The 12,644-nt window shown below is 45.9% G+C and overlaps 1 protein-coding gene across 5 annotated transcripts in view; it reads left to right on the top strand.

Moving 5' to 3' along the window:
* Nucleotides 1–12,644, top strand: part of LOC140197761 (PALM2-AKAP2 fusion protein-like) — a 390,825-nt gene that overhangs the window by 359,412 nt on the left and 18,769 nt on the right. For all 5 annotated transcript variants that reach the window (XM_072258189.1, XM_072258188.1, XM_072258191.1 and 2 more), the window contains 2 exons: nt 2,032–4,516; nt 11,225–11,412. In XM_072258189.1, coding sequence (XP_072114290.1) covers nt 2,032–4,516; nt 11,225–11,412 — 2,673 coding nt within the window. The remainder of the gene's footprint in view (nt 1–2,031; nt 4,517–11,224; nt 11,413–12,644) is intronic.

Raw genomic sequence — 12,644 nt, 5'->3', positions numbered from 1 at the left:
TAACAGCAAGAACTTGTATATATCTGGCATAGCAAAGTATTTATGATGACACAAAGCTTGGTGAAGTCATTTGCAGGTGACTCAAATGTTGGTGGAGTTGTGGACAGTGTAGAGGGCTGTCAAAAGTTACAGCAAGACATAGATCAGTTACAGATATGGGCAGAGGAATGGCAGATGGAGTTTAATCCTAGCAACTATGAGTTTTTAGGAGGTCAAATGTAATTAATATGCAATTAATGGCAGGATTGTTAATAGCATTGTTGTACAGAGGGATCTTGGGTTCAAGTCCATAGTTCCCTGAAAGTGGCTGTGTGAGTGGTAACGAAAGCATGCTTGCCTTCATTAGTTGTGGCATTGAGTATATGAATCAGGAAGTCAAGTGGCATCAATATTAAACAGTGTCTAGGCTGCTTTTAGGGTATTGTGTGTAGTTCTGGTTTCCCCATTACAGGAAGGATGTGGAACCTTTGGAAAGGGTGTAGAAGAAGCAATATATTTCAGGATGGTTCATGACTTGAGTGAGAAACATGGAGATGGAGATGGAGAGATTTGAAATGCCCATTCACAACCCTAACAAAGCTTACCAACCTGAACAAAGATCCATTTAAAATCAGTGCTGTGGTAATTTGCACAGTTGTTAGAGCAGCTGCGTCATGGCGCCAGAGTTTCTTTATCCTGCACTTGCAACATGATCGCCTAAGTACTTCCAACATTTTCTGTTTATTTCAGATTTCCAGCACCTGCAGCATTTTGGTTTTAATATTGAAAGTGTTTTATTTTATCTGTGTCCCAGTCAAATGAAATGCATAGTAAAATTGCCCCATAGATGTACAGTAATTGGAATCAGTTTATTGTACATGGAAAAATTTGGTTTTGTAAAATACTACAAGAGAAAAGTAATAACGGAATGCGGAATAGAGTGTTACAGTTACCGAGAAAGTGCAGTGCAGGTAGACAATAAGATGCAAGAGATCCGCTCAGGAAAAAAGCTGTCCTTGAGCCTGGTGGTGTGCATTTGCAAGCTTTTCTATCTCTTGCCTGTTGGAAGGGAGACTAAGAGAAAATGCCCATGATAGGACTTGTTTGATTATGGTAGCTGCTTTACTGAGGCAGCGAGATCTCCATGCAGATAGACTCCATGGAGGGGAGGCTGATTTCCATGATGGACTGAGCTGTGTCTACCAATCTTGGCAACATCTTGCAGTCTTGGACAGAACAGTTGTCATACCAAGATGTGATGTATAATGTTGCTTTCAACAGTGCATCTATAAAAATATTGATGGGGGTCAAAGGGGACATGCTGAATTTCCTTAGCCTTCTGACGAACTAGAGGTGCAGGTGTATTTCTTGGCAATAGCATCTACATGGTTGAATCAAGATGGGCTATGGGTGGTAGTTACACATAGGAACTTGAAGTTCTCAACCATCTGAACCTTGGCACATACAGGGGTCTCATTTTTTTGCTGACATTAAATAAATAAATAAGCATCTGTTAGTCTCGTGAGACCATGGATTTGCGTCTTGGAAGGTTTCCAGGGCACAGGCCTGGGCAAGGTTGTGTGGAAGACTGGCAGTTGCCCATGCTGCAAGTCTCCCCTCCCCACACCACCGATGTTGTCCAAGGGAAGGACACCAGGGCCGATACAGCTTGGCACCAGTGTCGTTGCAGAGCAATGTGTGGTTAAGTGCCTTGCTCAAGGACACAACACATTGCCTCAGCTGAAGCTCTAACTAGCGACCTTCAAATCACTAGAGCGATGCCTTAACCACTTGGCCACGCACTGACATTATTATCTTAACGACATATCTCTAGGCTCTCTGTCTCCTTCCTTCACTCCGTCTCATTATCGTTTGAGATCTAGCCCAGTATGGTGATGTCATCTATGAACTTATACAATCAGTACACTGAGCTGTTACAGACTGAGTCAAAGTGAAGATAGTATCTATGAGAGGTGCTGTGTGCAGTTTTCTTGTTGAATTGCCTGGACACTGTATCTAATTTAATGCTTGTTTCTCCTTCATTTTGCACAGAAACCTGCTGCCAAGCTCCTGGAGGATGGCACTAAACTGAAGAAGGACAAGAGCAGTGGAAGCTCTGACTCCCTGAACTCCAACCGTCAGACGTCTGGGCAGGAGGACAGAATGGAGGTGGACAACCAGCCGAGCGGTCCCAAGACCATGAACACAGCTGTGCCCAAGGTCATGACATCGGAGTCCACCCCCCTGGACAGTGAACTACTTTGCCATGACAAGAAAGAGCACAATGGCATCCAGAGTAGGCATGAATCACTGGACAGCGATGTTGCAAAGGAGATCAGGTACCTCGATGAGGTCTTGGAAGCAAACTGCTGTGACCCTGTTATGGAGAATGGGTCGAATGCACCACCTTCTCCCGAGCCGTGCCCAGTCACGGCGGACAGTCGAGTTCCTCCCAATCCCATGGCAGCAGACCCTTCAGATTCACCCCTCACCAGGAAGGAACCAGCACTCACTGAGCAACAGGTGCAGGGCGAGAGTGAGGTTAAGGTGAACGGTCTTTCACCGAGCTGCCCTGAAGCATCACCCATTGCCAATCAGAGCAGAGAGCAGACGGAAAATTCCAGAAAGCCTTCCAGGGACGGCGAGCCGGTCATCATCCCCCTGAAGAAGGAGGCCAGGTTCGAGCTACGGGCTTACCATGAGGACAAAAAGCCCTCTAAGCTCTTCGTGGAGGACGAGAAAAGCAAAAGCTATAAGATTAAGAAGAGCAGAGCCTCGGACGAGATCGCGGAGCTGGAACGGGCCCGGCTGGAGGTCATCCGGAGCCAGGTGGTGAGGAAGAACCCGAGCATCACAGAGAAGTGGAAGCCCCCCCAGGAGAAGTCCCTCGAGCAGCAGCTGGACCCAGATAAGCTGGAATCGCACAAGAAATATGCCGAACGCAAGCAGAGGAAGCAGGGAGGGAACCTGTCCCCAGTTTCACCGAAGCAAAAAGCCCCTGTGTTTGTGCCACCAGAGCCTGTCAGCATCAACAGGGAGGACATCGTCACAGAACAAATTGACTTCTCTGCTGCCAGGAGACAGTTCCTACAGATGGAGAGCGGGCCTGAGGTCACCGCGCATCACGGACAGAGGCAGACGGGGATCACCAGAGGGGTCTCTGCACGTCCGGTGCAGAAGCTGGCAGAGGCACCCCAGAAGGAGAGGACGACCGTTTCAGGTGGAGTGACGGGGACGAGTGGGGCGCAGGGGCTGCCGATGCAGGTGAGTGTCAGTGAGGTGTCCATCGTCAAGGTGTCCAAAGTCAGCATCGTGCCTGATGATGGCGAGGGCAGGGAGGTGCCCTCACCCCCCTGTGAGAGAAAGCAGACAGAGGGGCTGTCCTCAGAGCTGCCTCTGCACACCACTGCTGACCAACTGACCAGCGGCAGTCTGAAGGAAGAGTTAGTCAGTAAGGCCAGCGTGGACGACGAAGGGTTTACCAAGGTCAGGGCTGTTTTGACAGTGCTGAACGAAGATGGTGACAGTGACACCTCTGACCATTGTTTCAAATGTGTCAGTCTCCCCACCACAGTGGAAGAGGTAGATTCCGGTTTGGACGACTTATCCCTTCGATCCCAAGACACGACGGTGATGGAAACCCTGTCCAATGATTTCAGTATCGACAATGTGAGTGACAGTGGTGCTTCAAATGAGACAACAAATGTGTCCCTGGATTATTCTTTGGGTGGGTCTCAGGAATTCTCTCAACCGCAGACGCCCCAGGCTCTGACGCCCAGTGACAGGGATGGAGAGGAGGGTCTTGACAAGAGGGAAGGAGGCCTGGGCTCACTCGGTGACGAAGAGTTATACAGGCAGCGATCCCCTCTGCCATTGGACACTGAGCAGCAGCTTCAATATCAGGCGGAGATCGTGGTGAAGAATGCCATCCAGCTCGCCCTGGCACAGGAGACCAACACAGCTACTGCGACAGGTGAAGGTGTTCTAGGTGGGCCTGAGTCAGATTTGGGGAGTGAGCCAGCCGACATTGCTCTGCCTAGGCCACAGACTGAGCCGTCACCGCCACCTCCAGTGCAGGACCAGAGACTCCACATTCCAAAGAGTCAGGCAGAGGCAGAGCCAGACCACCACAAGGACCATTGCCTCCCATCTCCCATGGCAACGACCAGACCGAGCAATACCATGGCGGTCGTCACCGGCAACAGTGGTGGCAGCTCACAGCCCTCGTTGTACAGGCCGGAGTTCAGCCCCTTCAGTGACGTTGCCAGTTACCTGGAGCCCACAGACTATTCCAGAACCAATGTCTTTGTCAGCCACTCACAGGAGCCGGAGGTCATCGCCCAGTCCGGCCCCTTTAAGCTGCGCTCGCGCAGGCAGAAGACCCTGTCGATGATCGAGCAGGAGATCAGGGCAGCCCAGGATCGGGAGGAGGAGCTTCGCCGCCAGAGGGAGGTCCTGAAGACCGTGCAGAGTCCCCGCAGGAGCTCGGGGCCCCAGTCACCATCACTGGTGTGTCCCCCCAGAGCAAAGGCCCCCGGTAAGACCCCAAACTCTTCTCATTGCGTGAACCAAGCTCATCAGTTTGGAATATGAGCCAAGCCAGAGGGATCACATTTCAGCTCAGTCGGTGAACATCAGAGCTAATGGGGTGGTTAAACTTTCCAAAAAGGCAAATGTGTTTTGTGGCTTCTCTCTGTGCAGGATATTCAGAGAACAGAGGTAGGCCATTTAGCCAAAATGGACTGTATCAGTCTTTATTCTCTAATATGCCTTCCTTCTCCCACCTGGAGATCCTTCCCCTGCATTTCTCTAGCTTTGCTTTAGCTGTGTGTCTGCCATTAGGCTCCACCCTCTCACCACCCCACACCCAGAGAATAGTCTCCTAAGTTCCTCAGAGGACATATTAGCTACTGTCTAGTAACGTGGTCTCCAGTCTTGGTCTCCCCCGGCTGGTCCACATCCGCATTGTCCGTCTTAAACCCTGGCTCATTCCTCAGCCTGGCCCTTTCCAAAAGAGATTGACAAAATTAACCAGGAGTTGTGCTGACCAAGATGGCAGAGTTGGACACTGGCCAGAGTCCACTGCGGTAACCCTGGGCCACCAACCACACCCAGCATGTCCTGCAGGGTCTCCAGTGGGAGGGTCAGTGCCCAGGCTCATAGGCTGAGCTGAAGGTCTGGAGAGGAGTAAGAGTCTTTTACACCTGGGCATCTCAGCCTGTGTAGGTGCAAATATCCGGTTTCCCCCAAAAGGTATGTGCAGGAGGGTCAGATGGGTAATAGAAAGAAGAAACTCTCAGGGCAGCAGACAAAAAGCACTGGGGGTCCAGGCACCACTGAACCAGCACAGGCTTGGTACACTGAATGGCTTCTTTCTACATGAAGCATTTCACCATAGCATAGGGTGTTAGAGATTAGCAGCTTTGAGAGTCTCCCACCCAAATACATGGGGAAGGGAGTTCGAACCTCCCATTAACCTTCATGTGAAAGAGAGCTTCCTGGATTTTAAGGTTCTGCCTCTTTGCCCTGGACTTTTGACCCTGCGCCCTAAATATTACATCAGCTGGACCATCCCAAAACAGGGTATGTAGACTACGTCCTTCTCATTGAAACCCACTGGCCTGAGCACTGTTCTGGTGTGATTCAGCCTCTGTAAGTCCAGAACAGGCAGGGTCACTGAAGGTACAACGTCCAAATTGGCTGCAGTTTTGTTTTGAACAGTGTGTGGCTGCCTTCCCGGTGGCTGGCTCAGTCTTTGTCACACAGCGCCTGGATGTTAGCTGTGACATTATCCTCCTGCTTCTTGGCAGTTGCACAGCCCTGTTGCTGGCGGTGCTGCATGCTGTGCCAGGATGAGGTCACCAGGAGCAAGGGCCCTTTCTCTGTTAAAATGTCAATGTTCCTCTCCCCCCTCCCCCTAGTCCCACACAGGAAATAAAATATCAGGAGGTCACAATCTTGTAGAATGACACACTCCCTTCAGTTTTGTTGGGAGGAGGACTCGGGCAGAGGGAAATGAGAAGGGGAATATTCTCAAACGGCATACTCTAATGGTAAAAGCAGAACTCAGTTTGGGCTGTGTGGACCTACATTTGATGAGTAAAGGGCTGGTTTTGCAGAGGTTTTCTCCTCTAAGTTGAGTTGGACATGTCAGCCTTATGTTGCATCTGTGGTATGCTGTCATCTGTGGCCTGCTTTTGGTGCTCCTGCCTCGGAATCAGGGGGTTACAGGTTGAACATCAAGCACAGGCTGCTCTTTCAGGGCCTTACCGAGGTAGCCAGCAGGCATTGTCTTTTAGATGAGCTTTCTCGGTTAGGCTTTATTGGGCATTTTCTAAGAATGGCGATAGTTCTTACTATTGTCCTGAGACCTATCTCTGAGCAAACATCATTAACAGATGATATCTTCCTTTTCTATCACCCTTATGGAAGCTTGCTGTGCATAACTAGCTGATGTGATTTAGTGTGAAGCACCTTTGGACTTGCTGGGTTTGAAAGGTACTCCATATTATTCCAAATCTCTCCCTTGTTTTTACATGAGGACTTAGCTCAATACAGCTGGGGAAGAAAGTGAACGTTTTATTCTCACCCCACCCACCCACAAGAAACTGGGAGAATCAGGGAGGCCCAACAGACTGCAGATGCTGGAATGTGGAGCAATCAACAATCTGCAGGAAAAACTCGGCATCAGTGAGAGTAAAGGAACTGACAATTCCTTTCTTCTTGCATGCTTGACCCATGGAGTTCCTCTAGCAAGTTCTTGTTGCTTTTAATTCCACTTGTATGGCCCTGCCGGTTTTTAGATTGCAGCTGATGTGAGATCCTTTGTTGGCAGAAGTGAAAGACTTAATTACAGACTCGGCTAGAATTTATGACCTTCGGAGTGGGAGCCGAGAGCACTGCTGATGGAGCCAGGCCTGACACCTGCCTAACATGGTGCTACTTACTTTCCTGAAATGTATAATAAATGCCAAACGTCAACTTTGTCTACATGGAGTGAATCTGCAAAGGTGCTATCAAAATCCTTCCTTTTTAACGACTAGTTATGACCTTCATGGATTTTGCAGCAAACTACCAGGTTGCATGTTTAATATTGTGGTACTGTGATCTATTTAAGACAGAATGCAACGAAGAAATCCCAAAGTGAGAAAAAAATGAAAATCCCGTTAGGTGATTAGACGCTCACATTCAATAAAACTGTAATGTATGTGGCACTGGTTGACTGAAGATCGCAAGACATAGACTGCAATTCTCCAGAACTCAGTGGAGTTAATCCTGATTCTTTTCTACCATCTAGTGGCAGAAGTGAAAAGTTACTGATTATAAGTAACAGCCTTGAGATCTTGACCATCTAATCAGCCTCCAACCTTTGCTACTCCAGGACTGAAATATTAAATAATTGAGTCTTAGAGAGATACAGCACACAGGCCTTTATACCCATTGATTCTGTGCTGATCATCAGCCACTCATTTGCATTAATCCCTTTGCCCTTAATTCTTATATATTCAATGTGCAAAAATGTTGTCGCTTGTAAACAACAATTATTTATACAGGGTAACAAAATGTCTCGATACTTTCTAGAAAATGAAATTTGATGCTGAGCCACAGAAAGAGATCTCGAGAGCAAGTCAGATAGGTTGTTGTAAATGAGGGTCTCAAAGAGGAAGGAGATGCTAAGAGCTTATGGAAGGAATTTCATAAGTTAAGTCAAGTTACCAGTGATGGGTAGAGTAAACAGTGGATTGCAGTAAGAGCCCAGAATTGGAGTAACATAAGTATCTCAGAGGGTTATTGGACAGGACAAGTGTATGCAGGTAGTGAAATTTGGGGCCATGGAGTGGAAGAAATGTCCTGAAGTCATTCCCGCATATTACTAAGTGATGGAGCTACCTGTGAGGAAAGACATCTGTGTGAAGAGAGAAAGAGTGAATATATCCGATCAATGAGCATTCAACTGAATTCTACACTGAAATATGGAATTGTAATGAAACTTTCTGACAATTAATCATTCCTTCTGAAATGGCCAGATCCTTGGAGTTGAACATTAGCATAAATGTTTTATTAAGTGAGAAATCCAAATACATTTCATTACTTCATCAGCGCTAAGTCTCGAATTTAAAACATAGAAAATGTTAGAAATGCTTAGCAAGTTCGCCAAGATCTGTGAAAAGGGAAACAGTGTTAGAGAGAACTGGGAAAGGGAGAAAACAAACCAGTTTTCAGTAGGAGAGAAGGTAGAAGAGGGATGGGAAGAACAAAGGGAATAAGGTGAAACCAAATAAGTTATTGTCGCAGTTAGATGAAACACTATAATCAGCTTAGACTTTTTTTGCCTGTGGAATGTGTTGCTAGTTACAGGGCTGTGGGACATGACCACCAAATGAGAAGTAGAGAAAGGAAAATATTAGCAGGCAGTAATTGCCTGTACTGATACAGACTGACAGGAGGAGTACGTTGCCTAAATTAGTGAAACCGATATTACTTCTCGAAGCTGCATTGTGTTCCGGTGGGAGATGAGGTGTGGGGCTTCATTGTAATCGTACAAGTGGTCACAGACTGTTAGAGTGGGAGTGGGATGCAGGCAACTGAACACAGGTGCTCCTCAAAGTAGTCACCCAAACTGTCTCTGCTTTCTCTATCCTGCCGCTGCCAATAAGGTTGTCCTTCCCGTGACCTCATGAGTTTCCTCCGAGTTCCTCAAACAGTCCAAAGACATGCCAGTTGGTAGGTTAATTGTGATTGTAAATTGTTTCGTGGCGGGGTGCCGTGGGTTGAAGGGCCAGAAGGGCCTATTCTGTGCTGTCCCTCAATAAATAATGCAGGTGAGGCCACATCGTGCACATGGAATTGCTGATTCACAGGGAATGACTGTTTTGGTCCCTGGATGATGGGAAGGAGAGTTGAAGAGATAGGTGTGGCTTTTCCTGTTGTGGGAAAGTGCCGTAAGATGGGAACAATTGATGGAGACAGAAGTGTGGACTAGAGAATTGCAAAAGGTGTAATCCCTTCAGAATACTCATAGGGTTGGAGGGGTGGGGAATGGGAATATCATGTCTTATTGATTTTATGGCCCTAGACTTACTTTCATTTATGATGAGATTCTGATAAAGACAGTGCCTTCTACAAAATATATTGCCATGAAGGAAAGTGTGAATTACCGAACAGGCTCTCCTTAGTTTGACTAGTCTCAACATCAGACAAGACCATCGACATACAGTGAAACATACGCAGTAGATTAGATTCAGTTAGTAGCCCTCACTACGCAGAAGAGTGCCGGCAAAAAGTTTAGACAGCACAGTGCATTCCACTCCTGGAATTAAAGATTAACTGCAGGACAAGTGTGACTGACACTGAGCAGAAATATCAGAAGAGCATCCTTCTTAAATTTTCTGTGAATATCGTTATCACGTTACCTGGGGAAAAGCTTCAGGCAAGAACAGATTAGTTGACAGAAAGGAAAACTTTCATTTCTCTAGCACCTTTCTCACCTTATGATATCACAACACATTCTACAGTTAGTGAAGTGCCACCACCCTTGTGGGAACAAGGCTGCTGATTTGCACAGAGCAACACATACAAACATCCCTGGGATATTGATCAATCACCTACTGCTTTTAGGGATTATGATCGAGGAATAAGATGCATTTGATATAATGGTGTGGGATCTATCAGAGAGCAGGAGTCCCACTTCACTATTTCATCTGAAAGAAGTAGGACAGGTTGGCCTGGACCAGTATAAATGCCAGGTGGACCAGACAGTGTCTATGGTGTCTATTATATGTGTAATCCAATGTTAAAACACGATAGTGGAGAAAGTGGTGAGGATTATCATGATTGATAAGACTGTGGGTATTAATACAAAAAGGTCACCAAGAGCAGTTTGCACGGTTCTGCGAAAGAATGCGGAGGTGCTGACTGGAAGACTGCAGACAAAGTGGTATAAAAGGTTGCGTGATGGTCATAAATCTCCATTGTACCTTCAGGTCCAAAGGAAACATTCAGTTTAATCTGCAGGAATTATTATTCACCACAGTCTTATGAACCATGATAATCCTCATCACTTTATACATTCCACTTTGCTGTTTTTACATTGGATTACACATGCACAACACAGAACCTGCTTCTCAACCATGAATACACTTCAATAGTAACTGACCCGTAATGCATATTGTTTTCCTCTATAATTCAAATTGTGTTTAAGAAAAAGGTGCTGTTATAACATAACTAAGTGAGAGATGAACTTGGCTCTGGAAAGTAATTTCTGTTATCCTTCTTGTAATAGGCAAGTTTGCTCTGTGTGAGGGAAGAGCAGAACTAGGGTTAGGGAACATTGTCTCCATCTCTCATAATGATACTCACTGGAAACCATGGTGATGCTGAATTTACTCATGTACAGCAAACAAACCACCTCTTGCACTATTATTGACTTGTTTCTGATTTTCCTTTTGCACTTGGATCTTGTTTTGCAATCTTGTATAAATTCACGCTCCAGTTGTTAACTGAACCTACGTGCTTGTGATGCTCTCACAACCAAGTTTTTCCATGGTATCCATGGTTTCCATGGTACCTCTGCACATGGTAATAAATTCAACTTGGAAAATGCAGTAATAGATTCGAAGTATGATAATACTGTCGAAGTTGAGTTTATTGTCCTATGCACAAGTACAGGTATGCACAGGTGATATAAAAGAAAAACTCCTTGCAGCAGGTCCACAGGTACATAACATTGGTTAACCATCATCAGGGTCTCGGCCCGACACATCAACTGTTTATTCCCCTCCACTGGTGCTGCCTGACTTGCTGAATTCCTCCAGCAATTTTGTGTGTGTTGCTCAATATTCCCAGCATCTGCAGAATCTCTTGGGTTTATGGTTGAATGGAAATGACTGTTCTTGAACCTGGGGTGAGGGATTTCAGGTGTCTGTACCTGCTGCTTGATGGTAGCTGTGAGAAAATGGCATGGCCTGGATGGTGGGGATCTACACCTTGAGTGCGTTTTGTTTCGATATACGTTGTGTTGGAAATTTCTTCTTTTATACCTGAATAACTTTTGATCTGAGGACAATCAGTATAGTAACCAAAGTAGCTAGGAGAGAATTCTAAAAGTTGGTGCTGCTCATAGCTATCAGATTTCAATGTCCTTCTCCTGTTTTTTTTTAAGAAGACCTCTACCCAGGCATTGCATAGAATATATTAATAAATTCACTGAAAAATCGCTCTTGCTATTCCTCCCTTTTCTGTGCAGGGAAAATGGAAAAATCCAGTCCAGTGTCACCAGTGACAGAACGCCCAGTGCCCTCTCCACGGTCTGATCCCACACCTGTGGATCAGCAAACTTCAGGACAGTCTCGTTCCAGAGGCCTGATGGAGACATTACTGGAAGACTATGAAGTACAGAAGGTTAAGCGGCGAGAGAGGCGGGACGAGCCCAATGTAAGCACTTGTGTTTCTCATAACCGTAATGAATGTTAAAACGCTTTGAATCCCACTGCCATTGACAGTTAGACTTGGCATTCTCTACAAAAGAGATGGAGCTCTTTGAAACAATGCAGGGGATTATATGCATGAAAAGAAGTTGTTTCCACCTGAGATGGAGTTCAGTGCTAAGTTAGGTAGCTAGTAATAAACGCAAAGTATTCTGCAGTATTGTGTGGAACTCACTAAATGTTAGGAGTAGTGGAGTCTAATAGCGCAGATGCACTAAAGGAAAATTAGAGGCTACAGTTTGGGAGGAGGTACAGGAGCATGAAGCCACACATTTACTGGTTTAGGAACAGCTTCTTCCCCTCAGCCATCAGATTGCTGAGAGTGAATGCATGAACACTACCTCACTATTTTTGCTCTCAATTTGCACTATTTATTTAACTTAATTTATGTATACTTATTGTAATTTATAGTTTGTTTTTATGTATTGCACTGTACTGTAGCCACAAAATAACAAATTTCACAACAAATGTCAGTAATACTAAATCTGATTCTGATTCTGAGAGGGGAGAATTAGATTGGAATTAGAGAGAAAGAAGCTGGATCTTTTGTGGAGCACAAACTCAGCGTTGCTGCTGTTTTCCCAAGTGCCCTATGTCTGTGCTGTAATTTCTATACAGAGTGTTGCCAGCAGCATTTATATAAGAAGCTATATTAGACTAGGATCTCTCCTGGTGTTTACCTGATCTAGACTAGGATCTCTCCTAGTGTTTCCCTGATCTAGACTGGGATCTCTCCTGGTGTTTACCTGATCGTGTCTAGGATCTTTCCTGGTGTTAACCTGATTTAGACTAGGATCTCTCTTTGTGTTAACCTGATCTAGATTGCAATCTCACCTGGTGTCTCCCTGATCTAGATTGCGATCTCTCCTGGTGTTTCCCTGATCTAGACTGGGATCTCTCCTGGTGTTTCCCTGATCTTGTCTAGGATCTTTCCTGGTGTTAACCTGATTTAGACTAGGATCTCTCCTTGTGTTAACCTGATCTAGATTGCAATCTCACCTGGTGTCTCCCTGATCTAGATTGCGATCTCTCCTGGTGTTTCCCTGATCTAGACTAGGATCTCTCCTGGTGTTTACCTAATCTTGACTAGTATCTCTCCTTGTGCTTCCCTAATCTTGTCTAGGATCTCTCCTGGTGTTTACCCAATTTAAACTATGATCTCTCCTCGTGCTTTCCTGA

This window comes from Mobula birostris, chromosome 5 (genome assembly GCF_030028105.1).
Source record: "Mobula birostris isolate sMobBir1 chromosome 5, sMobBir1.hap1, whole genome shotgun sequence".
Lineage (NCBI taxonomy): Eukaryota > Metazoa > Chordata > Chondrichthyes > Myliobatiformes > Myliobatidae > Mobula > Mobula birostris.
The sequence above is the reverse complement of the archived record's forward strand: the minus strand, read 5'-3'. Positions and strand labels throughout refer to the sequence as shown.